At 39.9% G+C, this 15,506-nt stretch overlaps 3 protein-coding genes across 3 annotated transcripts; all 3 read left to right on the plus strand.

Moving 5' to 3' along the window:
• The first annotated feature begins 1,097 nt into the window (after positions 1–1,097).
• LOC132475053 (extracellular calcium-sensing receptor-like) lies at positions 1,098–2,422 on the plus strand. The gene has a single exon (XM_060076019.1). The coding sequence runs from the start codon at positions 1,380–1,382 to the stop codon at positions 2,217–2,219; it is 840 nt and encodes a 279-aa protein (XP_059932002.1). The 5' UTR covers positions 1,098–1,379; the 3' UTR covers positions 2,220–2,422.
• A 4,169-nt stretch (positions 2,423–6,591) lies between these two features.
• LOC132474984 (extracellular calcium-sensing receptor-like) lies at positions 6,592–8,560 on the plus strand. The gene is given in 3 exon segments (XM_060075929.1): positions 6,592–6,913; positions 7,010–7,783; positions 7,785–8,560. Coding segments are annotated over 2 exon segments (834 nt in total). The 5' UTR covers positions 6,592–6,913; positions 7,010–7,310; the 3' UTR covers positions 8,146–8,560.
• Positions 8,561–10,982: 2,422 nt separating this feature from the next.
• LOC132475151 (extracellular calcium-sensing receptor-like) lies at positions 10,983–14,427 on the plus strand. The gene is made up of 8 exons (XM_060076147.1): positions 10,983–11,455; positions 11,620–11,706; positions 11,866–12,135; positions 12,253–12,465; positions 12,566–12,832; positions 12,980–13,207; positions 13,300–13,423; positions 13,514–14,427. Exons 1-8 carry the CDS (start codon positions 11,195–11,197, stop codon positions 14,425–14,427), a joined length of 2,364 nt encoding a protein of 787 aa, XP_059932130.1. The 5' UTR covers positions 10,983–11,194.
• The last annotated feature ends 1,079 nt before the right edge of the window (positions 14,428–15,506 follow it).

Genomic DNA, 15,506 nt, shown 5'->3' on the forward strand with positions numbered 1-15,506 from the left:
ATATTGTATATTCCCAGGTAGTGAAGCAGAATGTAACAGGCCTACAATGGATTGCTAGCGAAGCCTGGAGCGCAGCCAAAGTGCTCCATACTCCCAGCTACATGCCTTTTCTTGCAGGCACTCTGGGCATTGCCATCCGCCGGGGGGAAATACCAGGACTCAGGGACTTCCTACTGACCATACGCCCTGACAATGACACTCTCAGCAGCCAGGACAACAATTTAGTGCGGGTTTCTCCTAATAGACTCAGATTTTGATATGCCTTGTTTGAACACCTTCAATAGACATGTGATCTCAATACTGCTTATGCTTGCTTATTAATCCCCCTTCATCAGGTGAAGAAGTTTTGGGAGCACATATTTCGGTGTAAATTTGTTTCTGCTGGAATGGAGGTGGAAGGTCAGACTCAAGAAAGACGATGTACAGGGAATGAGGTTCTAAGGAATATTGAGACGGAATTTCTTGATCTGTCTAACCTCAGGCCAGAGTACAATGTGTACAAGGCAGTATATGCCCTGGCACATGCCCTACATGACCTTCTGCAGTGTGTTCCAGGGAGTGGGCCTTTTAAAGGTCAAAGCTGTGCCAGTTTACAGGGACTAGAGCCATGGCAGGTGTGATTTCAGTTCAATATAATTGTATGGCCTTATTTCGCTGTGATTTATTTTCTGATTAAATCTTCATTTGAGAAAATCAATAGTTCAAAATGTTTGCATTGATTAAATGTTTGTTTCAATTTCGTTTACGTTTTTTGTATACAGATTTTATATTACTTGCAAAGGGTCAATTTCACTACAGACTTTGGTGATCAAGTCTCATTTGATGAGAATGGGGATGCTTTACCAATCTATGATGTGATGAACTGGAGGTGGCTCCCAGATGGAAGCACAGAGGTTAACAATGTGGGAGAGGTCAAAGAATTGGCTTCAAAAATCATTGACCTTATCCTTGATGAAGACAAAATCTTTTGGAATTTTGAATCACAAAAGGTCTGCTTACCTTTTGTCAGGGACATGTTTCAATAATTAAATAGAATAATTCAATTAATAATTTATTTATTTTAATGTAATTAACTTTTTCTCCCTTAGCCTCCTGAATCTGTGTGTAGTAAGAGCTGCAACCCAGGCACCCGCATGGCCAGAAAGAAGGGTGAACCTCTCTGCTGCTTCGATTGCATCCCTTGTTCAGAAGGAAAAGTTAGCAATGGGACAGGTTTGTTTGAAACACATATATTTATACAATGCACATATTATGTCAAAATTAATTACCAAAATGTATAATAACTTCCTTCCTGTAATCCGTTAGATTCAACCAAATGTACCAGCTGTCAAGAGTCTTTTTGGTCCAACATCCAGCGTGATCACTGTATTCCCAAAAGCATGGAATTTCTTTCCTATGTGGAACCCCTGGGAATCTCCTTGACGACTGCCTCATTATCTGGCACACTTTTATGCACTATTGTTTTGGGAATCTTCACCCGCCATCGGACCACGCCAGTGGTTAGGGCCAACAACTCAGAGCTTAGCTTTCTCATTCTCCTGTCACTCAAACTATGCTTCTTGTGCTCTTTGCTTTTCATTGGTCAACCAAGGCTGTGGACTTGTCAGTTTAGGCATGTAGCCTTTGGAATCAGCTTTGTGCTGTGTATCTCGTGTATCCTTGTGAAGACCATGGTGGTTCTGGCGGTATTCAAGTCCTCCAAACCAGGTGGTGGTGGTAGTCTGAAGTGGTTTGGGGCAGTTCAACAGAGGGGGACTGTCATATTTCTGACTTTAATACAAGCAGCAGTTTGTACAACATGGCTTGTGTCTTCCTCACCAGCTCCTCATGAAAACACAGAGTACTACAGCGACAGGATAGTAGTTGAGTGTGTAGTGGGGTCCACAGTAGGATTTGGAGTATTACTGGGCTATATTGGATTACTGGCTATTCTCAGCTTCTTACTAGCATTCTTGGCACGAAATCTACCAGATAACTTCAATGAGGCCAAGTTCATCACCTTCAGCACACTGGTCTTTTGTGCTGTTTGGATAGCCTTTATCCCCGCTTATATCAACTCCCCTGGAAAATATGCCGATGCTGTGGAGGTATTTGCCATTCTATCTTCTAGTTTTGGGCTGTTACTGGCCCTATTTGGACCAAAATGTTATATAATTCTCCTTCAGCCTGAGAAAAACACTAAGAAAGCTTTATTGAGACGAGGCTCACCCAGATCATAAAAACATTTCAATGATTTGTCATTGTTGTTTTAATAAATACATTTAACCACTGAAGTTCTGTTGAATTTAGACAACATTACCAGCATTCTATGACGATTCCTTGATTAGCTCAATTGTAGCCATTTTAAATGTCAATCAGACATAAATCTGTAATGACTAGTTTGACCAACATATTTGTCAAAATAGGTAAGAAATAAATTCACATTTTATTCAACATTTTTCATGATTCTTTCATTTTTTACCATAAAACACAATCCTGTTTTACTTGTTCGGTTCTTAAGAGAGGTTAGACCCTCAATATCCAACCCCAGGCTTCCATCCACTTCTGGCCCTCACTCTCAGGCATGAATATAGTGAATAATGTATCCAATACAACCCAGACCTGGACTACATACTTTTTGTATTTTTTTTAACCAAATGCTGCTTGACCAACGACTTCTTTGATATCAATTAGTAGTCAGGTAGTGAGTACTACCATACGACCAAGAAGTGTTTTTTTCTTTCTGAAAGTAACACCAGCTATTACCCGATGTTATGACCGCATGGCTCAAGCACGACATAACAAATTGGGAGACACACAGTGAACAAGTTTCTATATATTTATTCAAAATAAAGGCCCTAACAAGGAAATTAAGTATCAGTGTGGATGGCAGCTTAACTATGTGTAGTGTGTTATGGACTGGTGTAGTGAGAATGTGCAACAAAACCAAAATAAAGAAGACAAGGGTTTGGCAGCAGCTTCTGCTGTCACCCAGGCAGCGAGAGACAGAAAGGCTGGATGTCTTCCTCCTTTTATAGGCCAATCAGGCCAATCAGGTGCACCTGCTGCAAAAAAGGCCCATGTGGGAAAACAGCGCCTCCACCATGGTAAGAGTTACCAGGGGGACGTAGCACCGACCAATGAGAATTTGGTCAAACAAGCGCATTTCGACCAACCAATTGACTAGCAGAGCCATACTCGACAGCCGGTAAAAAAAATAATATGCATTATTAGAATATGTAACATCTAAGAGCCAGATGATGCACAACATGCTCATACTTGGCGTGGATCCAAACTCATTACTACAGCCCTTATCATACAAGAGTGTGAACACTGTTTCTTAAAACTGCTGCAAGCTGTGTGCGAGCTGTAACGTCACCTGGAAAACTACAGGTACCGAGGCACAGGATTAAGAGGTTTGGTTACCGGTTGTAATGCCAGGCAGAAGGTCCATCAGTTGTAGATTTATCACAGAAACAGCACATTTCACATGAGTCCATGCTGTAAAGAGATTAATATATGCATGCATTACATTTTACGTCAAGTTTAGATTGACCTTGCTGCAGCAGCGGAAAGAATTTTAGAGATATCTTGTATTTTTATCATATATAGTATTACATAGAGCAGAGCCAACTGAATAACTGCACACCAATATATATTTGCTTTACGAAAATCTAGTGGTAGTGATGAGTTCATTCTGTTTTTCAAGCCATCAACCCCGTCTGCGCCCGCCCATCAATTGGCCCTTGCCAAAGGTCAGGCCGTGGGGAACAAGGTCTGTGAGATGGTGGGTGTCTGGGTTGTGGTCCTTGGCGCAGATTCCTGGGCGGGGGCTGGTGGTGCTTCTGCACCACGACAGACTCTCTCCGTACCGCCCCGTTACCCCAGGTGTTAATGGGGAATGGGGCGGCGTGGGGCAGTACCCCACGCGCTGCAACGGTTGGCTTTCCTGCCGTTGACCTTCCAGGAGGGCCCCGACGGCCTGTCTGCCATTGCCGGAAACCTGAACACGTGAGGGACTATGTGTTGGGTGAAGGGGCTGTCGGGGACGACTCACCACTCAGGTTGGGGCTTTTGGCGATCACGCTATTGCCAGTGTTTCGGGGTGCCGCAAGGACAAATGGGACGGTTCAGGGTATTCAACTGTTAAAATAAACTGTTGAAATAAAACACTGTCTGTTTAATGGAAGGATGTCACCTCTGCAAAAGGTGGGGTTGGTTTTATCAACACCTGCACCGAGGAACTTATGTCTGTGGGGTATATTGTGCTTTTTTCCATTGTTCTGTGAAAATAAAGGCAACTCCCGTAGTCGTATGGTGTATGAGGCATGGGAGTCCTAGTACAATAATAACCCTGGGCTTGCATCTGGTTATTCCCTTGCTGCTCGCCATGTATTCGTAACATAGTCCAGGACCTCCCCCGAAACGTTTGCCAAGCACTGATAGGCATTTACAATCTTAAAAATGTTGGTAACTGGCAAGGGGGCTGGCATTAGACTATTATAAAGTCGAGAAATAATTTATATTGCAAAAGCATAGGTCACATTGAAGGGCTGTCATGAGAGCCCATAAAGAATCACACTTGCTTGTATCTGTATGTTTATTTTTATTGTCTTTCTCTTCCCATATGTCTTCAACAGGTCCTTTTTCTTGTAGATTACGGAAACAATTTAATCTGAATGGAATGCACAAGTCTGGTGACGTTATTCTTGGAGGAATCTTTGAGATCAACTTTTTCACTACATCTTCTGAACATTTTACTTCAGAGCCCAAAGATCCTATCTGCTATGGGTGAGCATGTCTAGGATTGTGATAATCAAGGCTTTTTAACTTATCTGAAAATGCTTTTTATACACAACAGACTTTGTATTATTATTGTTTTTTAGCTTTGATCTTATAGGGTTCAGACAGGCCCAGACCATGGCCTTTGCTGTTGATGAAATCAACAGAAACTCCAAACTGCTTCCTAATATTTTGTTGGGATACAGTCTATATGATAGCTGTGTCAAACTAGGGATCTCGTTCCGTGCAGCTCTGTCTATGACCAGTGGCAGAGGAGAGCCGTTTCAATTAAATGAGAGCTGTTACGGGAATCCTCCTGTGCTGGGAATCGTGGGAGATACTTCCTCAACACGTACCATAGCTGTTTCTAGCATAGTAAGCTTGTACAGTCTACCAATGGTAAGTTATCACCTATTTTCCAACAAAGGACATAGTAAAATAACTGCTAGATAAATTGATTCAGATGCATCATAATTTATGTCAGAAAAAATGTTTCACAGGTGAGTTATTATGCCACATGTTCCTGTCTGAGTGACAGGAAACGGTTCCCATCTTTCTTTAGAACTATTCCGAGTGATGCATTTCAGGTAGAAAGCTTTCATTACCACATACACAATATTTGTAACAATGAAGCTTTAGCATCATAAATTATGTGCACGCATCTCAAGGCTTTCAAAGTTCAATTAGATATTGAAACATGAAGTAAAATATTCCCCCTTGATGCTCCGCAATCTATGACATATTTATTTATTCAACCAGGTGCGAGCTATGCTCCAAATTCTCAGACGGTTTAACTGGACTTGGTTTGGACTATTGGTCATTGATGAAGACTATGGACGCCATGCTGCCCGTTTATTCCAGTCAGACCTGGCCCAGTCTGGTGGAAGCTGCCTGGCTTATCTAGAGGTTCTGCCCCAGGGAAACGATATGGCTGAGATTCAGAGGATCGTTGAAATAATGAAGAAATCCACATCCCGTGTGGTTATTGTTTTTGCACATCCAAGCAACATGCTTGATCTAATGGAAGAGGTTAGTTATTTTGGTATAATAGGAATATGTGATGTTTCTTTTTGTATGTTTAACAAAGGCAGGAATATAATTACTGATATTCAAAGTGTTAAAAACAAATGCTTTGGTAAATGCATTATTCAAATGAACACTGATGAATATAATTTGTTAATCAAAACCACAGGTTGTAAGGCAGAATGTAACAGGCCTACAGTGGATGGCAAGTGAAGCCTGGATTGAAGACAAAGTGCTCCATACTCCCAGCTACATGCCTTTCCTTGCAGGCACTCTGGGCATTGCCATCCGCCGGGGGGAAATACCAGGACTCAGGGACTTCCTACTGACCATACGCCCTGACAATGACACTCTCAGCAGCAAGGACCATAATTTAGTGCGGATTTCACCTAACCTTTTATGTCTTGAAGGAAAAATTTTCAATATATATGTTATCTCAATGCTACTAATGTTTTCTTATGACCCCTTCCTATTTATCAATTCCCCTTCATTAGGTGAAGCAGTTTTGGGAGCACGTATTTCAGTGCAAGTTTGTAATCCCTGGTATGGAGTTTGAAGGGCAGACTCTAGAAAGACTATGTACAGGGAATGAAAGTCTAAGGAATATAGAGACTGAATTCCTGGATCTGTCTAACCTCAGGCCAGAGTATAATGTGTACAAGGCAGTATATGCCCTGGCACATGCCCTACATGACATTATGCAGTGTGTTCCAGGGAGTGGGCCTTTCCAAGGTCAAAGTTGTGCCAGTTTACAGGGACTAGAGCCATGGCAGGTCAGTTTTCAGTTCAATTTGCTGTGATTGATTATTAGACTTAATGTCGATTTGATAAATCCATAATTCAACCGGTTTTTATTGATTCGTTTTTACTGGTTGTACCGTTTTTGTGTCCTACCATACAGATTTTATATTACTTGCAAAAGGTCAATTTCACTACAGACTTTGGTGACCAAGTATCATTTGATGAGAATGGGGATGCTTTACCAATCTATGATGTGTTGAACTGGAGGTGGCCCCCAGATGGAAGAGCAGAGGTTAAAAATGTGGGAGATGTCAAAGAAATGGCCTCAAAAATCGTTCATCTTATCCTTGATGAAGACAAAATCTTTTGGAATTTCGAACCAAAAAAGGTGTGCTTCAACACTACATATTGCTGGTGACCTGTTTAATTTATATGATGACAATAAGAAATATCTTTAAATGTGATCAACTTGTTTCCTCCTTAGCCACCCAAGTCAGTGTGCAGTGAAAGCTGTCCCCCTGGCACCCGCATGGCCCGAAAGAAAGGTGAACCTGTCTGCTGCTTCGACTGCATCCCTTGTTCAGAAGGAGAAATTAGCAATGAAACTGGTTTGTTTTAAATAAATATATTCATACAATGCACGTCTCTAGTCAAAATAAATGACCAAAGCCAATAATTACTTGTTGTTCTGAATACATTCCTGTTTGTTAGATTCAACCGAATGTACCAGCTGTCCAGGGAATTTTTGGTCCAACCTCCAACGTAATCACTGCGTCCCGAAAAGTATGGAATTCCTTTCCTATGTGGAACCCCTGGGAATCTCCTTGACCACTGCCTCATTATTTGGTGCACTTTTATGCACCATTGTTTTGGGAATCTTCACCCATCATCGTACCACGCCAGTGGTTAGGGCCAACAACTCAGAGCTTAGCTTCCTCATTCTGCTGTCACTCAAACTATGCTTCTTGTGCTCCTTGTTTTTCATTGGTCAACCAAGGCTCTGGACTTGTCAATTGAGGCATGCAGCCTTTGGGATCAGCTTTGTTCTGTGTGTCTCATGTATCCTGGTGAAGACCATGGTCGTTCTGGCAGTATTTAAGGCCTCCAAACCAGGTGGTGGCGGTAGTCTGAAGTGGTTTGGGGTAATGCAACAGAGAGGGACTGTTGTATTTCTGACTTTAATACAAGCAGCAGTTTGTACAACATGGCTTGTGTCTTCCTCACCAGCCCCTCATGAAAACAAAGGTTACTACAATGATAGTGGTTGAGTGTGTAGTGGGGTCCACAGTAGGATTTGGAGTATTACTGGGCTATATTGGCTTACTGGCTGTTCTCAGTTTCTTGCTTGCATTCTTGGCACGAAATCTACCAGATAACTTCAATGAAGCCAAGTTTATCACCTTCAGCACGCTGGTCTTCTGTGCTGTTTGGATAGCCTTTATCCCCGCTTATATCAACTCCCCTGGAAAATATGCCGATGCTGTGGAGGTATTTGCCATTCTATCTTCTAGTTTTGGCCTGTTACTTGCCTTATTTGGACCAAAGTGTTATATAATTCTCCTTAAGCCTGAGAAAAACACAAAAAAGGCTTTAATGGGACGAGTCACACCAAGATCATAGAAAAAGTGCAATTAATTGTTGTCCTTTGTTGTTTTTTGATTAATTGATTTAGTCAGTGAGTTTGTCAATCATTTATCCATGAACTGCATTCTATGATTAGTTAATTAAAGAGCTTTGCCATTTAAAGTGTAATTCAGTTATACATCTATAATGCTTAGTTTGAATAACATATATTAAAACAGAATAAATCTTGCATTCAATATTATGACAACACTTTATTTTTTACCAAACTGTGCAAGCCTAATTTGACTCATTTTTCTTTAGAGACAGGTTTGAGCTCCAGTATACAACCCCCAAGTTCCATCCACTTCTCGCTTCCAGTCCAATGCATATACACTTAGAACACAATGCATTCAATGAAAATGTAACCCATTCCTGGGCTCATATCATATCTTAAACAGCCAAAGATATATGTATTGATGTTATTTGTCCAGTTAAGGTTAAATAGCAAATATTTCAAAAATGAAATTGGTGAATGGTGTGGATGAATGAATAGACACAAGGAACCTTTATTTCTGAATGGATGTGTTTTTCTAAAATAAACAGAAAATATTTTAATCTATAATAATATAAAATACTTTTGTACATTTAAAAGTCAAAAGCTAATTAATTCATAAACAAAATAGCCTCTCATTTCAAGTGGTGTTTTTTTCTGGCCCTTTCAAATGGCTAAAATATTTAAAAACTGATTTGAAAACAAGAGGCCAATATGGAAAAAAGATCTCCACAGCTACCGGGAACTTCTGAAGGGCAATTTACTGATTAACGGCATTACAAGCCGTTTGAAAATCAGAGTTTTCCTGTGCTTTAGTGACATCACATGTGGGAGTGTCCACCGAGATGGATGCTGGATAAATCCGTCTACGAGCACCCAGTTGACAGCTGGTGGCATAATATCACCCCTTTAATGTATAGAGAAAGCGAGATTCAGAATCAAAGATTAAATACATATCAGAAGATGAACAAATGTAAAAGATACTACAGTCATTTTCTGCTGTGCAGGCCCAAACCAATACATACAATTATAACATGGCAGGGATAGCGCTGAAGCATTAACAAACCATTGATATAACTTTGAAGATAACAATAACTGCTATATTATAGGGCCCCTATTTAACCACCAGGTCTGATGTGGATTTGCCATTACAAGCCTGGTGAAAAGAACGACTCTCTGAGGGCAACTCATGTGCGAGTGTTGGATAGAAGTGCCTACAAGCCTATTGAGGGGAAGGTACCAACTGGTAAACTGATCTATTCATCATAAATTGGGACATGGCTGGTTATTGCTAATCAACATCCCAATTAGTTAAATATCTGCAAATGTATACCGTATTAATATAATGTTTTGTTAATGATTAGTTCATCACTAAAGGCGTATAACTGACTTATGATTTCACATTATTATAGTCTTTTCAATGAACAGTGATTTATACATTAAGATGGTAAATTATAGCATTCAAGTTAAATAGGGTGTAGGATTAAAGATTATAAAGGGTTTGGCTTTTGTAGAAACATGGTGGGCTCCTTGGAAGAGCTCACTGTGTGATATAAAGGGAACGTTCTGGTAATGAAAAGACAACAATTCTTATTAAAATGGGATCAAACACTAATTAAATCCTGCATATTATATTCCGTTTCAGCCAAGTCCGTTCTGCTAGATGCCACTAAATTCTACACATTGCACTTTAAAGAAAATAAATAATCATAATCAAGCAAAACTAAAGCTTTGAACTAATTCATAATCTCCTTTGCTGTGAAGACACGTGGGCGTACATGGAGTATCTGATTTCCTTACTTGCAAAGCAAATCATACCCTAATAGTTGAAATAGTGGATACTTATGGTTCCTCCTGTATCCCTTACGTTCAGATAAGGAAGGCTGGGATATAGTATGACAGGGTAGGTTAGACTAGGGCAGGGTTGTGTAGGCTACTCTAAATGTATAGCAGGAGAGGCTATGGCAGGGCGTAAAGTATGCTAATCTAGCATAGGAGAGGCAAGCAACCCTCAGGTACCCTTTGTCCAAATCTTGGGATGAGAGACACCTGTGTGATTCTCAATCCTACCTCAATCGGCTAATGTGTGCTGCGCCTTAACTTTATGAAGATCGTGATTTGACGGTTTTGAGACAGGAGTTGTTCGCCTCGGACTGAATTGTATATATAAAATGAAAGTCCTGTTGTGTAAGCTTGGCCTTAATAACAAAACCTTGTTTCATTTGCTTAATGTTATTTCGGATGGTATGCTGTAGGATTAGGATGGGGTACAACAGGACAAAACAACACAGAGCTAACATAAAAGAGCATAGTCAAATTAATTACAGCACAGCTTTTTACATAAAATATGTGTCTCTGCCATCTAGTTATAGTGACAAGGTAAATAATGTTTGTGGCCATTAATTCCATGCAAATCAAAAAACAGCTGCTATTATTTTGAATAACAAAAGGGATTCCACCATTAATGTCCATTTCTAACGTAACATTGGAGGTTAAACAAATTGCCTATATTAAATATCCTTTATTATAGCATTAATTCAGTCCAGCTCCTCCCCAAAAGTTGTGTCCAGTCTCGATAGGCATTTATAATCTTGAACAGTGACGTAAATGTCAAAGGGGATGGCATTAGACTGTTTATAAAGTTAAGAAATAATTTACTTTGCAAAAGGTTTGGGTGAGATTTGAGGGCAGTCATGAGAGCTCATAAAGAATCACAGTTGCTCATATGTGTATGTTCATTTTTGTTCTCTTTCTCTTCCCATACGTCTTCAACCAGTTCACTATTTTGTAGATTACAGAGACAATTTAATCTGAATGGAATGCACAAATTTGGGGATGTTATTCTGGGAGGGATATTTGAGATAAATTTTTTTTCTGCATTTTCTGAACATTTTACTTCAGAGCCAAACGATCCCATCTGCTATGGGTAAGCATGTCTATAATCGTCCTGATCAAGGGAATTTAACTGTTCATAAATGTTCTTGATATACAACAGTTTTTGGATTATTATTGTATTTTAGCTTTGATCTTGTAGGTTTCAGACAGGCCCAGACCATGGCCTTTGCTGTGGATGAAATAAACAGAAACTCCCAACTGCTACCTAATATATCGTTGGGATACAGTCTTTATGATAGCTGCGGCAAACTAGGGATCTCATTCCGTGCAGCTCTGTCTATGACCAGTGGCAGAGGAGAGCCATTTCAATTAAATCAGAGCTGTTATAGGAATCCTCCTGTGCTAGGAATTGTGGGAGATTCTTCCTCAACACGTACTATTGCTGTTTCTAGCATGGTAAGCTTGTACAGGGTACCAATGGTAAGTTTTCACCTCATTTGTTCAATCAAGTAAGGGCTCTGGTTTATTAGTTGCCATTCATATTAAAATTACTAATTGGAAAAAAATTAAAGGACAAGGCTAAATCATTTCTAAATAATTGACGCAGATGGATCCTAACAATGATTAATCTTTTCATCTGACAGGTGAGTTATTTTGCCACATGTTCCTGTCTGAGTGACAGGAGCCGGTTCCCATCTTTCTTTAGAACTATTCCAAGTGATGCCTTTCAGGTAGAGAGCTTTCATTACTATATAAACAATATTTTAAACAATGAAGGTAGGCAGCAAAAATTATCTGCGCGCAACTCAATGCTTTGAAAGTTTAATTAGATATTAAAACATAGAGGACAATATTCCACAAGTTAAACAAAAAAACTGTCTTTCAACCAGGTGCGAGCTATGCTCCAAATTCTCAGGCGGTTCAACTGGACTTGGTTTGGCCTGTTGATCAGTGATGACGACTACGGACGCCACGCCGCCCGATCCTTCCAGGCTGACCTGGCCCAGTCTGGTGGAGGCTGTCTGGCTTATTTAGAGGTTGTGCCATGGGTGAAAGACGTGGCTGAACTGCAGAGGATTGCTAGCATTATGAAGAAATCCACATCCCGTGTGGTTATTGTTTTTGCACATCAAAGCAACATGATTAATCTCATGGAAGAGGTTAGTTATTTTGTTCATAATTCTTGTAAATTGATATTGTGAAGATCAAAGTGAAAAACGCTTCAAGTAGATGCATTGCTCTAATTAAATTGATATTGTGTACAATTCCAACTACAGGTAGTAAAGCAGAATGTAACAGGCCTACAGTGGATGGCCAGTGAGGCCTGGACTGCAGCCAAAGTGCTCCATACTCCCAGCAACATGCCTTTTCTTGCAGGCACTCTGGGCATTGCCATCCGCCGAGGGGAGATACCAGGACTGAGGGACTTCCTACTGAGAATACGCCCTGACAATGACACACGCAGCAGCCAGGACAACAACTTAGTGCGGGTTTCAGTTAGAAATACTTTTCAATATAGATGTGATCGCAATGCTACCTATATTTCTTATGAATCATCCTTATTTATAAATCCCTGTTTATTAGGTGAAGCTATTTTGGGAGCACATATTCCAGTGTCAATTTTATTCCCCTGGAATAGAGGTGAAAGAGAAAGAAAGACTATGCACAGGGAATGAGGTCCTAAGGAACATAGACACTGAATTCCTGGATCTGTCTAACCTCAGGCCAGAGTATAATGTGTACAAGGCAGTATATGCCCTGGCACATGCCCTACATGACATTCTGCAGTGTGTTCCAGGGAGTGGACCTTTCAAAGGTCAAAGCTGTGCCAGTTTACAGGGACTAGAGCCATGGCAGGTCTGGTTTTAGTTCAATTCAATTTTGTTACTTTATTTCGCTTTGATTTATTTGTAAACTCAATGTAGATCTCAAAAGTCAATATTTCAATATTTTCTCTTTTAATCTTTTCAATTTGATACCGTTTTTTGGTCTCCTGCAATACAGATCATATATTACTTGCAAAGGGTCAATTTCACAACAGAGTTTGGTGACCAAGTGTCATTTGATGAGAATGGAGATGCTTTGCCAATATATGATGTGATGAACTGGAGTTTGTTCCCGGATGGAAGCACAGAGGTTAAACATGTTGGAGAGGTCAAAGAATTGGCTTCAAAAATAGTTGACCTCATCCTTGATGAAGACAAAATCTTTTGGAATTTTGAATACAAAAAGGTCATCTTACAAGCTACTTAATTTCAGTGACAATGTTTCATTTAATTTAATAGGAAATATTTTTTAATTGAATAAACTTGTTCTCCCCTTAGCCTCCCAGGTCACTGTGTAGTGAGAGCTGTCCTCCAGGCACTCGCATGGCCAGAAAGAAGGGTGAACCTGTATGCTGCTTCGACTGCATCCCTTGTTCAGAAGGAAAATTTAGCAATGAAACTGGTAAGTTTGCAATAAAGATATTTATACATTGGAAAACTACTGTCATTGGCAATAAACACAAACTAATTATTACTTCCTGTTGTTCGTTAGATTCAACAGAATGTACCATCTGTCCAAAAGATTTCTGGTCCAACCTCCAGAATGATCATTGTGTACCGAAACGCATGGAATTTCTGTCCTACGTGGAACCCCTTGGAATCTCCTTGACCACTGCTTCATTATTTGGAGCACTTTTATGCACTATTGTTTTGGGAATCTTCACTCATCATCGGACCACGCCAGTGGTTAGGGCCAACAACTCAGAGCTTAGCTTCATCCTTCTGCTGTCACTGAAACTATGCTTCTTGTGCTCCTTATTTTTCATTGGTCAACCAAGGCTGTGGACTTGTCAATTGAGGCATGCAGCCTTTGGGATCAGCTTTGTTCTGTGTGTCTCATGTATCCTGGTGAAAACCATGGTTGTTCTGGCGGTATTCAAGGCCTCCAAACCAGGTGGTGGTGGTGGTCTGAAGTGGTTTGGGGCAGTTCAACAGAGAGGGACTGTTGTATTTCTGACTTTAATACAAGCAGCAGTATGTACAACATGGCTTGTGTCTTCCTCACCAGCTCCTCATGAAAACACAGAGTACTACAGCGACAGGATAGTAGTTGAGTGTGTAGTGGGGTCCAGAGTAGGATTTGGAGTATTACTGGGCTACATTGGATTACTGGCTGTTCTCAGTTTCCTGCTTGCATTCTTGGCACGAAATCTACCAGATAACTTCAATGAGGCCAAGTTTATCACCTTCAGCACACTGGTCTTTTGTGCTGTTTGGATAGCCTTTATCCCAGCTTATATTAACTCCCCTGGAAAATATGCCGATGCTGTGGAGGTATTTGCCATTCTATCTTCTAGTTTTGGCCTGTTACTTGCCTTATTTGGACCAAAGTGTTATATAATTCTCCTTAAGCCTGAGAAAAACACAAAAAAAGCATTAATGGGACGAGGCACACCAAGATCATAGAAACAGTGCAATTAATAGTTGTCATTGTTTTTATTTAATTAATTGATTTAGTCAGTGAGTTTGTCTATCATTTAGTCATGAACTGCATTCTATGATTACTGAATTTAAGACCTTTGCCATTTAAAGTGTAATTCAGTTATACATCTGTAATGCTTAGTTTGACCAACATATATTTGAAAAGCGAAAAAGTCTTGTGTTCAACATTATGACGACACTTTTTTTTTTACCAAACTGCAAGCCTAGTTTTACTTATTTTTCTTTAGAGACGGGTTTGAGCTCCAATATACAACCCCCCCCGAGTTCCATCCACTTCTTGCTTCCACTCCCATGCATATACATTTAGAACACAAAGCATTCAATGAAAATGAAACCCAGACCTGGACTCATATCATATTTTAAACTGCCAAAGAGATATCTTTTGATGTTCTCTTTCCAGTTTAGGTTAAATTATCAAGAATTTCAAAAATGAAAATGAAAACGGTGAATGGTTTGCATGAATGAAAAGACACAAGGAACCTTAACTTCTGAATGGATGCGTTTTCTAAAATAAACTGAAAATATTTTATTCTATACAAAGATAAAATACATATATGTATTTAAAAAAAGTCTAAAGCTAATTAATGCATCAACAAAATAGCCTCTCATTGTAAGTGTTGTTTTTTTCTGGCCTCATCAAAATGATAAAATATGTACAAACAAATACAGTTAATGATTTAAAAACAAGAGGCCAATATGGAAAAGATCTCAACAGCTACAAACTTCCGAAGGGCAACTAACTGATAACATTACAAGCCATTTGAAAATCTGAGTTTTCTTGTGCTTTAGTGACATCACATGTGGGAGTGTCCACCCAGATAGATGCTGGATAAATCAGTCTACCAGCCCACCCAGTTGGCACCTGGTGGCATTATACCACCCTTTTAATGTATAGAGAAAGCGGGATTCAGAAGAACAAAGATAAAATACATATCAGAACATGAACAAGTATGAAAGACAATACAGTCCTTTTCTGCAGTGCATACCCAAACCATTACATACAATTATATCATGGCAGTGTAGTGCTGAAGCATTAACAAAAC

The sequence above is a fragment of the Gadus macrocephalus genome, chromosome 16 (assembly GCF_031168955.1).
Source record: "Gadus macrocephalus chromosome 16, ASM3116895v1".
In the NCBI taxonomy this organism is placed as follows: Eukaryota; Metazoa; Chordata; class Actinopteri; order Gadiformes; family Gadidae; genus Gadus; species Gadus macrocephalus.

Coding starts and splice junctions, on each gene's coding strand:
- LOC132475151 (XM_060076147.1), top strand. CDS start 11,195: ATGGCCTTTGCTGTGGATGAAATAAACAGAAACTCCCAACTGCTACCT. Junction 12,833..12,979: donor AGGGACTAGAGCCATGGCAG/GTCTGGTTTTAG, acceptor CCTGCAATACAG/ATCATATATTACTTGCAAAG. Junction 13,208..13,299: donor GGAATTTTGAATACAAAAAG/GTCATCTTACAA, acceptor TTCTCCCCTTAG/CCTCCCAGGTCACTGTGTAG.
- LOC132475053 (XM_060076019.1), top strand. CDS start 1,380: ATGGAATTTCTTTCCTATGTGGAACCCCTGGGAATCTCCTTGACGACT.